General features: G+C 49.8%; 1 protein-coding gene across 2 annotated transcripts in view; it reads left to right on the top strand.

The window, feature by feature from the left end:
• Positions 1-17,978, top strand: part of CIMIP7 (ciliary microtubule inner protein 7) — a 76,169-nt gene that overhangs the window by 27,490 nt on the left and 30,701 nt on the right. The window contains exon 1 of one of the 2 annotated variants that reach the window (XM_088473280.1): positions 11,268-11,345. The exons of the other annotated variant lie outside the window; for it this stretch is intronic. Coding sequence (XP_088329406.1) covers positions 11,298-11,345 — 48 coding nt within the window. The 5' untranslated portion in view covers positions 11,268-11,297. Of the gene's footprint in view, positions 1-11,267; positions 11,346-17,978 lie in introns of those variants that run through there. 2 annotated transcript variants of the gene reach the window in all.

Genomic DNA, 17,978 nt, shown 5'->3' with positions numbered 1-17,978 from the left:
AGAAATAGGTTAGTATAAACTTACCTTTGACGATCGGGATTTTCTCCTCTGCCGGGATGCCGCTGTCGGGATTCCAACCGCCGTGCATGGGTCCGTTGGTAAATCATACCGATTCCGATTCAGACCCGCCCGCTAGGATGCGATCGCTTGTAGCTGGCCAATATTTGCAATCTGCGCAAGCATGCGCGAACCACTGCGGAAGATAGGGAAGCGCGCGCTCACCCAGCGCTCGCTCACCCAGCATAGACAGCCCAGTTGATTGAGTGACAGGAGAGACTGTTTGTGGGTGGTAACAGGGGCAGGCCACTAGAAATGGAGGTATGAACGCAGGCGTGCCTGAGTCTTTCAATGCCGTTTCAGAGGCGTGCATAATTACCAGGCAGCGTCATAGTACACGTCACCTGGTTGTATTTCACACTGAAGTGATTGCAGTGCTTGCGGCAAGGTATAGTCAACCTCAAGCGCTGCGAGCACATCCGATGGTGCTCGATGTACCGATGTTTACATACACTTCCAGGAGATGACATGCAGAAGTGGGCGTCTTTATGAATGGCTGGTGGGCGTCTGCATACACTAAGTGATCGCACGCCAAGACATAGTGGGCATGCTAATGCCTTGCTGTACGATCGCTTGCCTTGCTGGGCGTGCGTTAGATTTGCATATGCTGGGAGCGAGTGAATGCATCTAGCGAGCGGGTCTGAATGAGCTCCAGAGTGTGCAGTGTTGACCTTCCTGGACCCAGGGTCTTGTCCCACACACACACCCTGCACCCATTATAGACCCGCCACTGGTGCTCTCCTGGCATTGAGTGAGCAGGAAAGGGCGACCAGGAGATGTAGTCACCATCCCGGCTGCGGGATGCCAGAGCCCAGAAAACCGGCACCAGAATTTTTTCTGCATTCGGAATCCAGGCTCCAGTATGTAAGTATTAGGGGTAGGGTAATGGTTAGGTTTAGGGTTAAGCACTAGGGGAAGGGTTAGGGTTAGGCTGCGGGGGGGAGGTTTAAGATTAGGCTGTGGGAGGTGAGTTTTAGGGTTAGGCTGGGTTTTTTTTTAGGGGTTGGGCTACTTACCTTCAGGCATCGGGATTCTGACTTTTGGGATACCACCAGGGGGTTATTTATGAAGGGTGCAGGGTGTGCACACGGGCCCCTGGGTCCAGGGGGGGCCCGCACCGCACACCCTGCACCCATAAAACTTACCTCTCCGGAGTCCCACGTCCGCTCCCATGTCTGCGCCTGCAAAAACGTCTGGAAAATGGCCACCGTGGCCATTTTCCCATCGTTTGCGCATGCTCAGTACAGGGAAAATGGCCACCACTGCCATTTTCCTGGTGAACGGTGCATGCGCTATAGACTCTGGGCACACTCTAGTGCCCAGAGTCTATAAGTGTGGTGCTGGCCGCGCACCGCTCAGTGTGCAGCCGGCTGCCGGGCGGAGAGGAGGGGGCCGTGTCGGAGACTGCACACAGGCCCCCTCCTCTCTAGAAACGCCCCTGGATGCCACTGTTAGTATTTTGACCGCCACGAACCCAACTGCTGGCGTACCAGTATGCAGAAGAAGCTCACCTAGCACCTACCTAACTTGTTCAGTGAATTATATTTTACAGACAGTGATAACCCATTAGGTAGGTTTGTTATCTCCCATTGCTGCGACTTACGATAACGTGTGAATCTCGCCTGTATGTGATAGAAGGGCACATTTCATTTAGAGAGGTTTGGTGCCATTTCAGCAGCCTGATATGAATTATGAATGCACAGAAGTGGGTTATGAGACGTTGGCACCTGTGTTCTGTGCAAATGAAGACGGTAAAGGATCTGTCAGTCGCGCAGAGGCTGTGTCAGTTCTGCTCGGCTGCCATCTCTGATTAAAGCCACATGATAAAAAGAATTCTTTTTATAAAGCTGCACCGCGGGACTACTTTGCATAAACACCATTCCGTAATTCCAAACCCATAGTTGACATGTTTGTTTACAGCCTCTAAGGGACATATTTACCTTGTGCTGTTTGCTGGTTTCACATTGAGCTCAGTGTATATAAGTGAAAGATCTAATACGGAAATATCTTGTATTTTATATTGTGTCTTCCAGGCCAAACACATACAAGTTGGATTTCATTATTTACCATTATTTATATGTAAATATCCAGCTATAGCCAGGAAACTGTGGGCCTGATTCAGAGCCGGACGCTCTGACCAGAGCGCTCGCTCTGAATCAGGGCCCTCCTCCCTGAAAATGGAGCGGCCTCATGGACGCTCGCATAGCTGTGGGTTACCACCCACAGCTATAGCGAGCGTCCATGATGATGGTCGCGATGGTCAAGACCATCGCGACCATCGGGCTTGCGATGAGACCCTGCGGTAGGGTCTCGGTGACCGCAAGCCCTGGAGTGATTTTGGCTCTATCAGAGCCAAAATCGCTCCCACTGACATCACTTGTGATGTCAGTGGGGCCGGACTCAGACGTTAGGCGTTCCCATGGGAACGCCTCCGTCTGGCAGCCACGCCCACCAAAGGGGGCATGCTGTCACTCACCATCGACAGCACGCCCCCTTTGGTGCGAGACCCATAACGACGGCTTGGCCGTCGTTATTCTGGTCTCGCGCATGCGCACGACGGAGCTCCCTCCGTCGTGCGCATGTGCAATTCGGCACCATCGACCCGCTTGCGAGCGTCCTGCGCTCGCGAGCGGGTCTGAATCAGCCCCTCTGTTTACTTTTTTAAATACTGAAGGTGCATACACACACAACGATTTTTTGAACGATTATCGATAAACGATATAAGAAAACTGTGTTTACTTTTTTTATATACTGAAGGTGCATACACACACAACCATTTTTTGAACGATTATCGATAAACTATATCGATTATCGTTCATCGTTGAAAAAATCGTTCACTTTCTAAGTTAAAACGATGAACGATTATCATTCATGCGTGTTTACGTTTGTAGTTCAGTCAGACTGACCAACTCAACGAATTTCATTAGGGAATATGCAAAAATCTTTTGTAGTTCAAAACAATCGTTCATTACATTTAGTAAATGAATGATTTTCCCTTGAAAAAATGAACGATAATCGTTTAATAAAATCGGTCATTTACAAAATCGTTGTGTGTGTATGCAGCTTAAGTAATTTAAGTTTTATCGGATTTGCAGTTTTTCTTCCCATTTTTTGCAAGGCGGCAGTCATGGATCAGTTTAGATCAGCTCTATGCCAGGGGTAGCCAACCTCGGTCCTCGTGAGCTACCAACAGTTCACGTTATCCAGACCACCTAGCAGGTGCACAGGTGAATTCATTACTAACTAACACATTTGAAAAGATTCACAGGTGGAGCTAATTATGGCCCTGATTCAGAGCCGGACGCTCTGACCAGAGCGCTCGCTCTGAATCAGGGCCCACCTCCATTAATATGGAGCGTCCTCCTGGACGCTCGTATAGCTGTGGGTCACCACCCACAGCATATACGAGCGTGCAGGATGATGGTCGCAATGGTCTTGACCATCGCGACCATCGAAACTGCGAGCAAAAGCCCGCGGTTGAGTTTTTCAACCGCAAGGCCAGGAGTGATTTTGGCTCTATCAGAGCCAAAATCACTCCCACTGACATCACTAGTGATGTCAGTGGGGCCGGCTTCAGACGGTAGGCGTTCCCTTGGGAACGCCTCCGTCTGGCAGGCACGCCCCCGGCACGCCCACCAAAGGGGGCGTGCTGTCAGTCAACATCGACAGCACGCCCCCTTTGATGAGACACTCCGAGCGAAGGAAAGTCCTTCGCTCGTCACGTCTCACGCATGCGCACGATGGAGCTCCCTCCATCGTGCGCATGCGCAGTGTGGACCATCGACCCACTTGCGAGCGGACAGCCGCTCGCGAGTGGGTCTGAATGAGGGCCTATATCACTTGTGATTCTGTGAGGAGACCTGGAAAACATGCACTGTTGGTAGCTCTTGAGTACCAGGGTTGGCTACCACGGAATGGTATGATAATCGATTCCTGGCAGTGACAGCCCGACAAATGCAGAGTTCCCGGCAGCGGAAGCCCGACAGCGCTGGAAATCCCGATCGTGGATAGGTAAGTATTAACTAACCTAACCCCCTAACCCTCCTTAGGGGTGCCTAAACCTAATCCCCCCTCTAAGTGCCTAACCCTAACCCCCCCTGTAAGTGCCTAACCCTAACCCCCCCTTCCCCGCTGCCTAAACCTAAGTCCCCCGGGGGGGTGCCTAACCCTAAGTCCCCCCTCAGGGGTGCCTAACCCTCCCTCCCCCTAGCCCAACCCTCCTGGGGGGGTGCCTAACCCTAAGTCCCCCCCCGGGTGCCCTAAACCTAACCCTCCCCCCCCACGGCTGTCCGCTCGCGGCGCCCGGCATCCCTTCGATCGGTATGCCGGGCGCCTGTCTCCCGGCGTCGGGGAAATGTCAGGCGTCTACATCTAGACGCCCGGCATTTCATCCCTCGCCGGGATGTGTCAGTCGGGAAGCCGGCTGCCGGTATTAAGTCAGCCGGCTTCCCAATTGTATACCGCTACCACTGCTCTATGCTCTACCTCCCATATTATCATCTTCTCACACATATATAAAAAACAAATTGTGAAGGCAGTAAGATATTATAAAGCGATACCAAGGTCCAGAGGATCATTACATCAAGGATACGGCTATTTAGAAGATTTGCTGAATCCCTTCTCAGTTCAGCTGCTGATTCTGAGTCGGATTTATCGGCAGATACCGACACATGTGCGCCAAAGAAAGCATTTTCGCGTTGCTCGGGATCATCCATACTATTACTGACGGAGGTCGCTACTGCAAACGGATTGAACGAACCACACTTTGCGAGAAATGGGTGTTACTGTCTGGTGATTGGTCGGCAACCTTGCCAGGAACTGTTCCCTCTTATAGGAATGTCGTTGGCATGTAGGCCAAAATCCTTGCTCTATCATTGCGCGCGAACGGAGTTGGGACACCTGTTTAAGTCCTGATACTAATGATGACGGTTGTGGACGGAAAAGCAGCGGGTGGGATGGACCTCCACATGCAAACATGGATTTTCTACATGAACGGCTGGAGTCTCCCATTGGCAGGACAATTATGATGCCGTGGCCGTACGAAAGAGCTGGTGGATGTTGTGACCGTAACGACTTGAAATCAGCTTAACCGTTATTGCTGCTGCCATCTTTATGCCTCATTTGGTGATCCCCGTGACCTCATTGGTGACTGCAGCTGGCATGGAACATGGGTATAAGTCCTGGCTCTGTTTCTAGCAATTAGTGTTGATACTAAAGAAAGATGCCAGGTTACTGACATCTACCCGGTATGTAGTCAGGAAGCCGGCGGTCGAAATGACGACGGCCGGCTTCCCGACAGTGAAATCCCAGCATGGGACTAATGATAGGCGGCTAAATACCGACGCCTATCATTAGCCCAACGCCGAAATCCTGACGCCCGGCTTACCGATCGTAGGTAGGCCAGGCGTCGAGAGCGGATAGCCGGGGGTTTAGGTTTAGGGTCTCCCGGGGGGGGGGAGACTTAGGGTAGGCTCGCCCCTGGGAGGGTTAGGCTAGGAGAAGGGGGGATTAGGCACCGCTGGCGGGAGGTTAGGGTTAGGCACTAGGGGGGAGGTTAGGGTTAGGCACTAGGGGGGGAGGTTAGGGTTAGGTACACCTAAGGGAGGGTTAGGGGGGGAGAGGGTAAGGGATAGCCTACTTATCTCACCTGTCGTGCTCTTCATCTGCCGGCATTTTGGCGTCAGTATTTCATCCGCCGGGCTGACATCCGGCGGTATATCATACTGATTCCAGCTACCCCTAGTTGTCAGACCACCACATGAGTGCCCGTGCAGCAGGGAAACAGGAGCCTTCATCGGAACCAGAGGAGGATTAAGGACCAGTTATTATAAATAGTAAAGGACAGTTATAGTCTGCTGACTATTATTAGCTTTCTACAGTGATTGGTTCTTGTTTTACGTCTCTCCTTTCTGCTGACTCCTTGTCTCAGCTATGACGCATCAGCAGCCGCGGCACAGTAATGCCACTCCCCTTTGGCTATGCTCTATTATCGACAGCTGATAGCGGCGACTCAAATCACGAGTGTTTCCAGGGGGCGTGCCACTATACGCGACCATAGGGTTTCTCAGAAGTCAGATAATCGTCTGATCTGCGTCCGACGGTCCGTCTGTGTACGCAGTCACTTGGATTTGCTAAGCCAATGGTGGGCGTCTCAATACAAATCCCGGCGGCTGCGATATTTGCACATTTTCGCACAGCCATTGCGTACAAATTTGAATCAGCAGCGACATTAGCGTCTATCTTTGAATGAGGCCCTATGTCATAGTTACTTACTCTCCTGTAATGGCCTGCACATCCCTTACCTCCACCCCACACACGGAATCGCGTCATCGTAGCCCCGCCCCACAGTGCCACGATGACGCGATTGAGGCACTGCGCCCCCTGCACCGCCCACCTGCTGTGAGGAGAGAGGCGACCTGGCTGCCTAAAAGTCGGTAAGTTTGCCCTATGTCTTATATGGAATGTGTATCTTTCACATATCCTAATAACAATGTAAAGACACGGGGCGAGATGCAGGAAGGGGGGAAATGCGGTCAAACCCCAAAAATGCCGGTTTGACTGCATTTCTCACATGCCCCAAGCCTTGGTTGTGATGGGTAATGCCATCTTCCTGATGGCGTCACCCATAGAAGCCTATGTGCTTCTCTCCGCAGAGTGCTGATAGAGGGATCCAATCAGATCCCTCCCAGCACCCTCCGTGGCGCATGCGTCCATCTGCACATATGCAGAAGGACGCCAGAGGGGCTTCTGGGTCATAGACCCGGAAGTCCCTCCATCGCAAAGGGCTGCTCTTACCGACAGAGCAATCCTTTGCGGTGCTGGTCATGCATACCGGCGTTACCAACGCCGGCATACATATGAAGACCGGCGGAATGCATGGCGTCCCGAGTGCGATGTGTCATGCATGCCACTCACTGTCCTGTTGTCTTGTGCAATTATATTATTGCATATAGGTTACACAAATAGGTTAACGCAACTTTCGCATTGCTAACACTGGGCCTGATTCAGATGCGGCCGCACTTCCGCTATTTACACTGGACAATTATCGTCGACAGCGCATGCACCAAGGTACCTTTGCGATGCCGCTTGAAGTGAGGATTTAGTCACAGAGCGATTGACATTCAGGGGCCGTTTGCGGGCGGTCACGGGGAGTGGTGGGTCACTCAGATGGTTGATTAATTGAAGGATTTGTGACCGATGAATGTTTGTGCGCACTTGCTTGGATCTGCGAGGCCGCCGGTGGGCGACTCAATACTTTACCACCTGGCTGTAGCATTCGCTTATTTTCGCACGGCAGCTGTGTAATGCATTAGCGTCCCCATCGGAAACAGGCCCACCGACAAGCCACATTTCTATGCTATCTCTATGCTCTCTCCGTGCTATTATAGGACATAAGCCTACAACTCTTGTTACTCCTGTCATAAGCATACGCTTCTGTCGTAGGGCTGGACACAATGACCCTTTAATCCCTAACAGGAACAAAAGACTCCCCAAGTGTGGGCAGAGCTTCCAGTATAAGAAATATGATAGAGAACTTTTTGTTTGTTCAATAAAATAGGAAGCGTCAGCCTTCTGTAATCTCTGGAACATTTCCTGGCTGTAAATAGCATGTGGACAGTGTAAGATTTCTGGTAAATACAAGCTGAAGAAAATGAACCTCCTCATGAGTCCTTTGGCGGAGATTATAACAAGAATTCAGGTTAAGAAAGCGAGAAGAACCATGTACACAGGGAGGTAGTAGTGTAGCTCCCAGAGGCAAGGGAAGCATTCGCCTCTGAGTACCAGGTGTGTGTGTGGTGGAGTGGCATCGAGAGGGGGGTACCTTTATTCATGTTATCCTAGAGAGAGCAAGACACTGCATTCCCGTCCCCTGGAATTGGGGATGAAGTTTTGCCACAGGGTGTTGAGACGGAATGAGATTGAAATGCCGGCAACTGTTTAGCCAGTTCAAATTCCGACAGCGGCTGCCCGACAGGATCAAGATCCTGACAGAGGCAGATAAGTACCCTAACCTCCCCTGTCCCCCCTCCTAAGCCTAACCCTCCCTTAGTGGTGCCTAACCCTAACCTCCCCCTAGTGCATTACCCCTATCCTACCCCCCGTGGGTGCCTAAACCCCCCCCCTTACCACTCCCTAAACCTAACCCTCCCGGGGGGGGTGCCTGACCCTAACCTCTGCCTGGGGGTACCTAACCCTGCCCCCTAGGGGTGCTCCGGTGGCTGCTCTGACATATGGTCTCCCAGCAGACCACAGTACAGTTTAGAAAGAAAAAAAAACTCTTTTTTTTTTTTCTTCTAAACTTTATTGTGTTCTGCTGGGAGAACACAGTGTCCGAGCAGCCACCGGAGCCAGAGGAAGGACCAGAGCGCCGGAGGAAGACGCCGGGGGACCTCACCAGCTGGAAGCAGGTAAGTGTCACCTGCAATTCGCCACCTCACAGTGGCGGATAGTAACTCCATCAAATTCCGAAAATACATAAGTTTCGGAATTTGATGAATACCATAATTTCCATATCCCCATTACTAATGTACTAATGTATGGGGAGTGGGGAAATTAACACAGGGGGACTTAACCAGGAGATATCAGTGATATCTCCTTTGTTAAGATATTTCATGAATATTAAAATAACGGTATTTAGGGAAAATGTCCTTAAAAACGTTATTTTAGTGTTGATGAATAGCAGGGCCGTAGTTAGGGTAGTGCGACCGGTGCCATCGCACAGGGCACCACAGGTCAGGGGGCGCTGTTTGGGCCTGTCAAATTTCTGTTTATTATCATTCTCACTCTTATCTCTTCCCTGGCCCTTCCCCATGAAGCCATGGCCCTTTTTTTGGTGAATTATGTCCCTTTGAAAAATGAGGGGGACGCCAATGCTCTTCCTGGCACAGGGCACCAAAAAGTGTAGTTACGGCTCTGATGAATAGGCCCCTGAGTCCTCATCAAGGGCCTTTAAAGAGAGTGTGCAGTCTCCGTCACTGACCCCCTCCTCTCAGCCCGGCGTCCGGCAGCGCACTGAGCGCAGCACGGCCAGCGCCGTACTGATTGACTCTGGGCACTAGAGTGTGCTCAGAGTCTATAACGCATGCACAGGTCATCGGGAAAATGGCCGCGGCATCCATTTTCCAGACGTTTTTACAGCACTAACACCGATGTGGGACTCCGGAGAGGTTAGTATAATATGAGGGCCCATGTGCATATTTTCAACGTAAGCCTCAGAAATAATTAGTGCCATCTGTAGATCTGTTGTGTTAAGGTGCGTACACACAGTTCAACATCTATGAACAATAATGATATCTTCAACGATAAATCATTCATATCGTTCATTTTTATGCAGTGAAGACCAATGATGCGTGTTCTCGATAACGATATCTATGGTCATCTGTACATGCAGGCCAACTTGGACGATTTCATCAAGATTTGCATGTTAAGAGATGACTTCACTGAAATATCTATCATAGATATCTGTCAGTGTGTACAACCAATATCGTTTATCCTGCACTACAGAAAAGTTCAAGGCAAATTGTTCAGCAATATCGTTGGTTGTGCAGATTGTACCGTGTGTATGCAGCTTAAGTCAATTAACACACCTGTGCTCCAGCTAGATGATCTGGAAAACATGCGCTGATAGGATTCCATGACGACTGGGTTTGAGAAATATTGATCTAGGTAACAGGTTCTCAAACTTGGGGCCTGATTCAGAGCTGCTCGTAAGCGGCCGCTTGTTCACTCCGAGCGATGTTCGCACAACTGCGCATGCGTATGGGTCATAATGCGCATGCGCCAACCAGTCATTGCGGTCGGAAATCGAGCGCTCACAAAATAGCGAGTGCCTGCTAATTTGAGTGACAGGAAGAGGCATTTGTGGGTGGTAACAGGGGAAGGTGCTTGAAAACGGGGAGTGGTGATTCGAACGCAGGCGTGCCAAACGGGCAAAACGGGCGTTTTAAGGGTGTGCATAATTAACAAAGCAGCGTCATCGACCACATCACTTGGTTGTCTCTTGGCCTGAACTGTTCGCATGATTGCGGTAGGATAAACCTACCACAAGCACTGCGAGCAGTTCAGACGCCTTTCGATGTACTCGATTAATCAAATAAATAGCGGAGATGACGTATGATGGGAGCAGCCAGGGGGCGTCTTTACAAAATAGCGAGCGCATGTTTCATTCGCTCGCTCAGACATACAGGCGTCAACAGACCGCAAAGAGCGAGCGCTCAATTTAAATAGCCGGCCCCTTTTTCTGACCGAGCGAGCGCAAATAGCGTCCGGCTCTGAATTAGGCCCTTGGTCCTCAGGACCCCAAACAGTGCATGTTTTCCAAGTCTCCTCACAGAACCACAAGTGAAATAATTGTCTCCATCTGTGGATCTTTTAAAATGTGTCAGTGAGTAATGACTACAACTGTGCACCTGCTGGGTGACCCGCAAAACTTGAACTGTGTGGGGTCCTGAGGACCGAGTTTGAGAACCACTGATCTAGATGACAAAGGAACAAAAATGGCAGCTGCTCAATCAATCTAGCAGTACTAATCAGGTGCATGAAAGGGAGGGGTCATACTAAGTAGAAAAAGAAGGAGGATTTAACCCCCTATTGTACCTCAGCACACTGAATAATACCTGCAACAATATATGAAGACTATATGGTCATAGAAATTCAGAGATATTAGTTGCATGCATTTGCAAATACATGGGAGGCTGCTGGGCCACGTCTCGGCTTCTCTGTTACCAGCAGTCCCTAACACTAAGGGGTTCACGTCGGGGCGCAGTGCACCCCAATAAACGTCCAGCCCAGGACCCCCCCCAGGGCATCACACGAAAATGGAAAAAGAGTGACAGTGCAGTGTAAAGTATAGCTGTGTGTGAGTAATCATTAAGTGTGGAATGAGAGGTTAAAATATATGTGAAAAAATACATGAATAATAAACAAACATAAAAGGTGATGTGAAAAGCAACTATGTGTATTAAGTGGTGATGCCCTGAGGAGGCCCAGCCAGACCAGTCCCGGGGGCCCTACGCCCAAACGCTCTCATTCCACACTTAATGATTATCTCTGTCTTCATATATTGTTGCAGGTATTATTCAGTGTGCTGAGGTACAATAGGGGGTTAAATCCTCCTTCTTTTTCTACTTAGTATGACCCCTCCCTTTCATGCACCTGATTAGTACTGCTAGATTGATTGAGCAGCTGCCATTTTTGTTTGTTTGTTATGAGTTGCATGAAGGAGCCAGCCTTAGTAGGGCATGCTGGTTCTAGTAGTGCTAGTTGGAGTTCCCAGGGGTGACTCCCAGGTAAGCTGGCTCTCAATTTGGATGCATTTATGTATGTGCCTTTATCATGAGGCCTTATAATTGGTATATTTTACATTTGGGGTGAGCGTTTGGGCGTAGGGCCCCCGGGACTGGTCTGGCTGGGCCTCCTCAGGGCATCACCACTTAATACACATAGTTGCTTTTCACATCACCTTTTATGTTTGTTTATTATTCATGTATTTTTTCACATATATTTTAACCTCTCATTCCACACTTAATGATTACTCACACACAGCTATACTTTACACTGCACTGTCACTCTTTTTCCATTTTCGTGTGTTGCCCTGGGGGGGTCCTGGGCTGGACGTTTATTGGGGTGCACTGCGCCCCGACGTGAACCCCTTAGTGTTAGGGACTGCTGGTAACAGAGAAGCCGTGACGTGGCCCAGCAGCCTCCCATGTATTTGCAAATGCATGCAACTAATATCTCTGGATTTCTATGACCATATAGTCTTCATATATTGTTGCAGGTATTATTCAGTGTGCTGAGGTACAATAGGGGGTTAAATCCTCCTTCTTTTTCTATCTAGATGACAAAGGGCCTGATTCAGCAAGGACTGCAACTGTAATTACGCACGCAATTGGCCAAATGTTGCGTTCTGTGAATGCCTACACATCCCAGTGCGTGTGGCGAACCAGCCAGTGCGATCGGGACTGTGATCGCCATGACTACACAGACCCATCGCAGAATGATTGACAGGAAGCACCGTTTGTGGGGGGTGGTCGGGGAAATGCAGGTGTGCCAGTGCGTTTGAACGCTGTTGCTAGAGCATGCATAAATTATCCACTGCGATGGTCTATGCAGCCTGAGGCCTGATATCGTTCGATGAGGTTAGCAATTTCTGAGTAAGGTCAGGGCTTGTGCAAGTGTGCGTGTGACTGCGATGGTACTCTATTGTACCGATGGTTGGGCAGTCCATTACGGATGTGTGTAAGGTAAGGTGGACATCTTTGTGTAGTGCTGCGATGGCATAGCGATCACAATGGATTAGCATACTATCGCAGTGAGACTGCGTGCGTAATCGCAGTTGCAATCTGTAATGAATCAGGCCCTGAGCCTGAAAGAACAAAATGACTAAAACTATTTGAAGTACTTGAGTATACAGTGTAGCATCCCTGGTAGCCAATGTTTTGGTGACTGGACAGGTTGGACAATGCCACCAGATGAGCGTGATCCTCAGCAGGTCTTGGCAGTGCCTACACAGTTCTTATTCTCCTTTTGGTAAAGTGAAATATCAGCCCCAGATAATAAAAGAAACTGCTTGTAAATCAGGGGACATTTTTGGGGTTGACTACCCAGGCACCCCTCTCCAGCTCCCGCGGATCAACCATCGGGTTACTCAAATGTCCAGTGGTCCAAGCAATGTTCGTGATGTTCATCCGATACCGCATCTTCTGACGCATGCAGTAGATCTGAGAACCCGCAAGTGGGCGTCTCATTGCAGGAAACGGCACCTGAAGAATTTGCATATCTGCAGTGACCTGAGACATAGCACCGTTCCGGACTGCGCCCACCTCTGAATCAGCCCCTATAGAATTACCCTGGTCTGTCTCCCTCTGCTACAACAGTTGTGCTAAGATTGCATAGACCCCATTCTTTAGGTCTGCGGTCTGAGTGGGAAATTCATCCTGTTAGTGTCAAACCACTGCTGGAAAAGAATATAATTTCTACATTTTCTCATGCAAATCTAAAAGGTTGTTTTAGACTCCCGGCTACTGCTTCTCAGCGTATCTCACATTATGGATGTAGGGCAATTTAACACAGCACCCTCACACTTAGCTACTCTCCCTGATTATACCGGCCCGTGATTATTCCATTCCAAGAGGGGATGTTATGACTGCTCTCTCCTTCATCTCATTGTAGTTCAGGGACCGGGGTAAAGATCCCACAAATAATTGTACAATCTCCCTCTGCAGCTCCCTGTCTCAAGCTGTCTCTCTCTCTCTCCTTCTCTCTCTCTTTCTCTCCTTCTCTCTCTCACATTCTCTCTCTCTCTCTCTCTCTCCTTCTCTCTCTCCCTCTCTCACCCTCTCTCCTTCTCTCTCTCCCTCTCTCACCCTCTCTCTCCTTCTCTCTCTCCCTCTCTCACCTTCTCTCTCTCTTTTTTTAAAAGAAAAACATTGCATTAAATTTTTTAAATGAACATTTCTTAATGCATCTTTATGCACTCACCAGTCTTCTGCAGAGCTCAGACATTTTACAGTTGCTTGTAGTCTAATATGTGACTGTAACCGGCGGTATTCAGCACTTAGCAACTAGGGGGGAAAACACAGAAGCTCATCGAAGCCGAACATAGAAATTCAATTCAGAAAGGTCATTAATGTAAGAGCTCTCTCATGTCCTGGGTAATGTTTTGGAATATTTGCTTGTTGTTAATATTATAGAGATTCTCATTTTACCTTGTACAGTAGCGGTTTAGGGGAACTGCGCGTGTCCTTGTTCAAATTTGCAAGTCCTATATTGTTTTTTCCTCTGTTTTTGTTACTTTGTTGTGCCCAGTGGCGAAACTCCCGGAGACAATGGAGTGATTTGCCGCTGGGCGCCAGCCCTGAAGGGGGCACCTGGCTCCATTGTCACCCGGAGCTGCATATATTGGCACTACAGAGGCCTTACTATTGGGGGTACTACATAGGGGGACCATTACTGGGGGGCACTACATAGGCGGGCACTGCATAGTGGGACCATTACTGGGGGGCACTACATAGGCGGGCACTGCATAGTGGGACCATTACTCGGGGGCACTACTTATGCGGGCACTGCATAGGGGGACCATTACTGGGGGGCACTACATAGGCGGTCACTGCATAGGGGGACCATTACTCGGGGGCACTACATAGGCGAGCACTGCATAGGTGGACCTCTACTGAGGGCATTGCATAGGGGGACCACTACTGGGGGCATTGTATAAAAGGAAATGCATTGGGGTGCGGCGGCAGCTGGGGCTGGCATAGGTGCTGGGGGGTGGTATATTTTAATGTGGGGGGGAACCAACATTTATCTTCCCTCCGTGCACCTGGGATGAAGTTACGCCACTGGTTGTGCCTTGTGTTGCCTTTATGCACTTCTGCCTGGCGCTGTCGTTGCTCATTCTGATTGTTTTATTATTGCATTGTATAGTGCCGGGTACCATGGTGTCGGCCGTCACATCGTCCCATTGGCCTGCACTGCAGACGAACGATGCACATGAGCGCGCACACACTGGATGATTTGACGTTCTGATTCAGCCCAAAACGACACATCGTCCAATAAATTGTCTAGTGTGTACCCAGCTTTAGACATAAATAGCGCACTAAGGGCCTGATTCTGAGTCGCACGCAAAGACGATGTTCGCGTGGTTGAGTGATTATTTCCAACTGCGCGAATATTTTAGAAAACCCTTATGGCGCATACGTTATCCTGAGTGCTGTTGCGATCGTGTAAGACGGTATCAGAAGTGTGTCGGGAAAGTGGCCGGCATTCCTGGGAGGTGGCTACTAGTGCTCGCAAAAATGGCCCGGTCAGTGGGCGTGTTATGGGAGTTTCATAGGCGTGTTAGTGATGGCGACTGCGTTCCCAGACACACAGATGCAGGCATGGGAGGCCGTGCTCAAATGGATACATTGTAGCTGCCACGGGGCTAGCGCAAGTTTTGATGGTGGCATATAAGGACGCACCAATCGGTATTACAGCGTGCACGGGCGCTAAAAGTAGGCGTCTCAGTCCTTGCGCATTTGGCCGCAGAGATGAACACCAGGGAAGGAGTTTGTTAGCCATTTACATAAACCGGCAAGCATATAACAGATCAACTGAATTAATTTTCTATCAATAAACCGCTTAGAATAGACGGCTTTCGCCATCACGCATCATTCATGTCTCCGAAGAAACTATGTGTTTCGTATTCGCGGTTGTAGTTCAGGATACTTATCGCTACAATTCCCCAGATGTCATCACGACTGTCCTAGTATAAAACCCGCTGACGATGTCATCAGTTCAAAGTGCCATTCTTTGCATTCCGGCTTTGTAGAGCGATGGCGCTAAGGTCCAGCTGGTTTCCTTCGCTACAGGTTTTATTACAGTTTGTTTTTATTATTTTTTTGCCCCAAAAGCCGTAGCTTGATTGACACGCTGCTGGCATTTGGCGGCAGCGACAGAGGGCGTTCCAGAAAACATGGGCGTGTCTGCCCCATTTTCTGGGCATGCCGAAGCCAGTGGCAGTGTTCAAGCGCAGCTTAACTGGCCCCGGCAGCGTGATTTTGCTGGACGTCCTGAGGGTTACTCAGATGTCCGATGTTCACGCAATTGATACGATGATGCGTCTTGGGACGCAGAGGCGGATCAAAGAAGCTGGCAGTGGGCGTCTTTATAATTAAGATGCCTCCTGTGGCTTTTGACATAATTTCACAAAGACGCAGCAGCTGAGAAATTAGCGCACATCTCTGATCAGGCCCATAGAGTGTAAGCTCAACTGGGCCAGGGACTGATGTACATGACTGAAATATTCTCTGTAAAGTGCTGCAGAATATGGGTGGATTTCGAATTGTTGGCGTCCCACTTCACGCCCGACGGAACTATTCAATTGTTGCTCCTGTCTGGCGTGATCAGCTGCCGGCGCTACATTTCAGCTCTCACCCCCCTGCTCACTTTAGTCTAATATATGCCTTAAACTAATCGTGAGAGTGAGGCAGGGTCATCTTATGAGGGGAGGCGGCCCAAGTACATTCTCTGGGCCTGATTCAGACCTGGTCACAAGCGCAGTGCGCTCGCAACCGGGTCGATGGTGGGCCAGTGCGCATGCGCGAGACACGGATAGCGACGGGCACTCCGTCGCTCCGGGTCTCGCAATAAAGGGGGCGTGCTGTCGATGTTGAGTGACAGCACGCCCCTTTTGGTGGGCAGGCCGGTGGAGTGGCTGCCCAAACGGAGACGTTCCCATGTGAACGCCTCTGTTTGAGGGCCTGCCCCACTGACATCACAAGTGATGTCAGTGGGAGAGATTTCGGCTCTGTTAGAGCCAAAATCTCTCTGGGGCTTGCGGCAATGAGACCCTACCACAAGGGTCTCGTCGCAAGCCCGATGGTCGCGATGGTCTTGACCATCGCGACCATCTTCCTGGCCGCTCGCGATAGCTGTGGGTGGTCACCCACAGCTATGCGAGCGGCCAGGAGGCCGTTCAAAAAAAAAAATAGCCCGGCCCTGATTCAGAGCGAGCGGCTCTGAATCATGGCCTCAGTGCAGCCCGTCCCTCGCGCCAGCGCGTGTGCAGTGAAGGTTCCAGCACTGTGCTAGAGGAGCCTGCTGTGCATGTGATTTCTCTACTGCGTATGCACGTATGACCGGTAAGGTGTGTGCGGTGTGATTGTGGAGTGAGTGGCTTTTTTTCCTGTTATAATACTAATATTCCTTTGATAACTGGTGATGTCTTCTTATCTGTCTCTGTCTGGTTCCTGGGAACATGCATGCGGTCACACCAGGGCTGCTGTAAAACAATAAGAATAGAACCACTCAGTTGTTTACCTTGGATTATAGCTGTGTCCTGGAGGAACAATGGGGGGAGGGGTAACAATAATGCAGAACAACTTGCTCTGTTTACAAAGGGTCACAGAGCACTATATGACTGTAATGGGCTCTGAAAATGATTAAAACTATGGTGAGATTCTCTACACACGGCAAATATAAGCAGATTCCGAGCATCACATCCAGCGGTCTCAGTCACACTTTACAGGGTCGTTGAATATGTAGTTTTACGAGCACTAAATTAATGAAAATAATAATCTACTAGACAGACTATCAAAATGCTTAAACTGGTCAACCAATCAGATGCATGGGAATTTGTTTGATATTCCCGCATTTCTAATTGGTTGGCTGGTCAGCCATTTATCCGGGGGATCTATGAGGATCTCCATTTAACTTATTTAGTGTCACCAAAGCCCTGGTGCAATTAAATAACTCACCCTCTGTTCCCTATAAATTATGCAGCCTAAGCTGAGTATTACTGACACTGGCAATTCGGCATCGTAGAGGTCCCCAGTTTTGGTGACAAGCAGCTCTTACACTGGTTGGAGTAGGGAGGGCCCCAAAACATGGAATCACCGAATAGAGCAGTGGTCAGGGAACAGGGGTAAATTATCCCACATGGGGCAAAAGTAAAATTCCTGGGGGTAATGGACGGACAGCCAAGCATGCATATGAATCATTCTATAATATAGAATGATTCATATGCATGCCGGCTGTGCCGCAGGGAGGCTCTAAGTCGGATGCCCGGTGAGATGTTATAACCAGCGGGCGCCCGGCTCCTGCCCTGCAGCGCCGCGTTAGCCGGAGGCTGGAGTTCTCTTCTGAACTCCAGCTTCCGCCTCTCTCCATGCGCACTATGGGAGAGATGTCATGAAGTCTCTCCCATAGTTCCGAGGAGCAGCCGAGCGGACAGGACGGCGGCGGATGCAGGAGCGGGGATTAAGGTAAGTGGGGTTTTTTTTTTTGTACAAACGGCACTACAGGGGCATTGTATGAGGGCACTACTACAGGGGCATAACTATGGGGGCATTACTACAGGGGCGTTATATGTGTGCACTACTACAGGGGCATTATATGGGGGCACTACTACAGGGGCATTATATGGGGGCACTACTACA

The sequence above is a fragment of the Taudactylus pleione genome, unplaced genomic scaffold (genome assembly GCF_031769625.1).
Source record: "Taudactylus pleione unplaced genomic scaffold, aTauple2 ptg000133l, whole genome shotgun sequence".
Lineage (NCBI taxonomy): Eukaryota > Metazoa > Chordata > Amphibia > Anura > Myobatrachidae > Taudactylus > Taudactylus pleione.
Note: the sequence above shows the minus strand (reverse complement) of the source record. Positions and strands in the feature narration are given on the sequence as shown.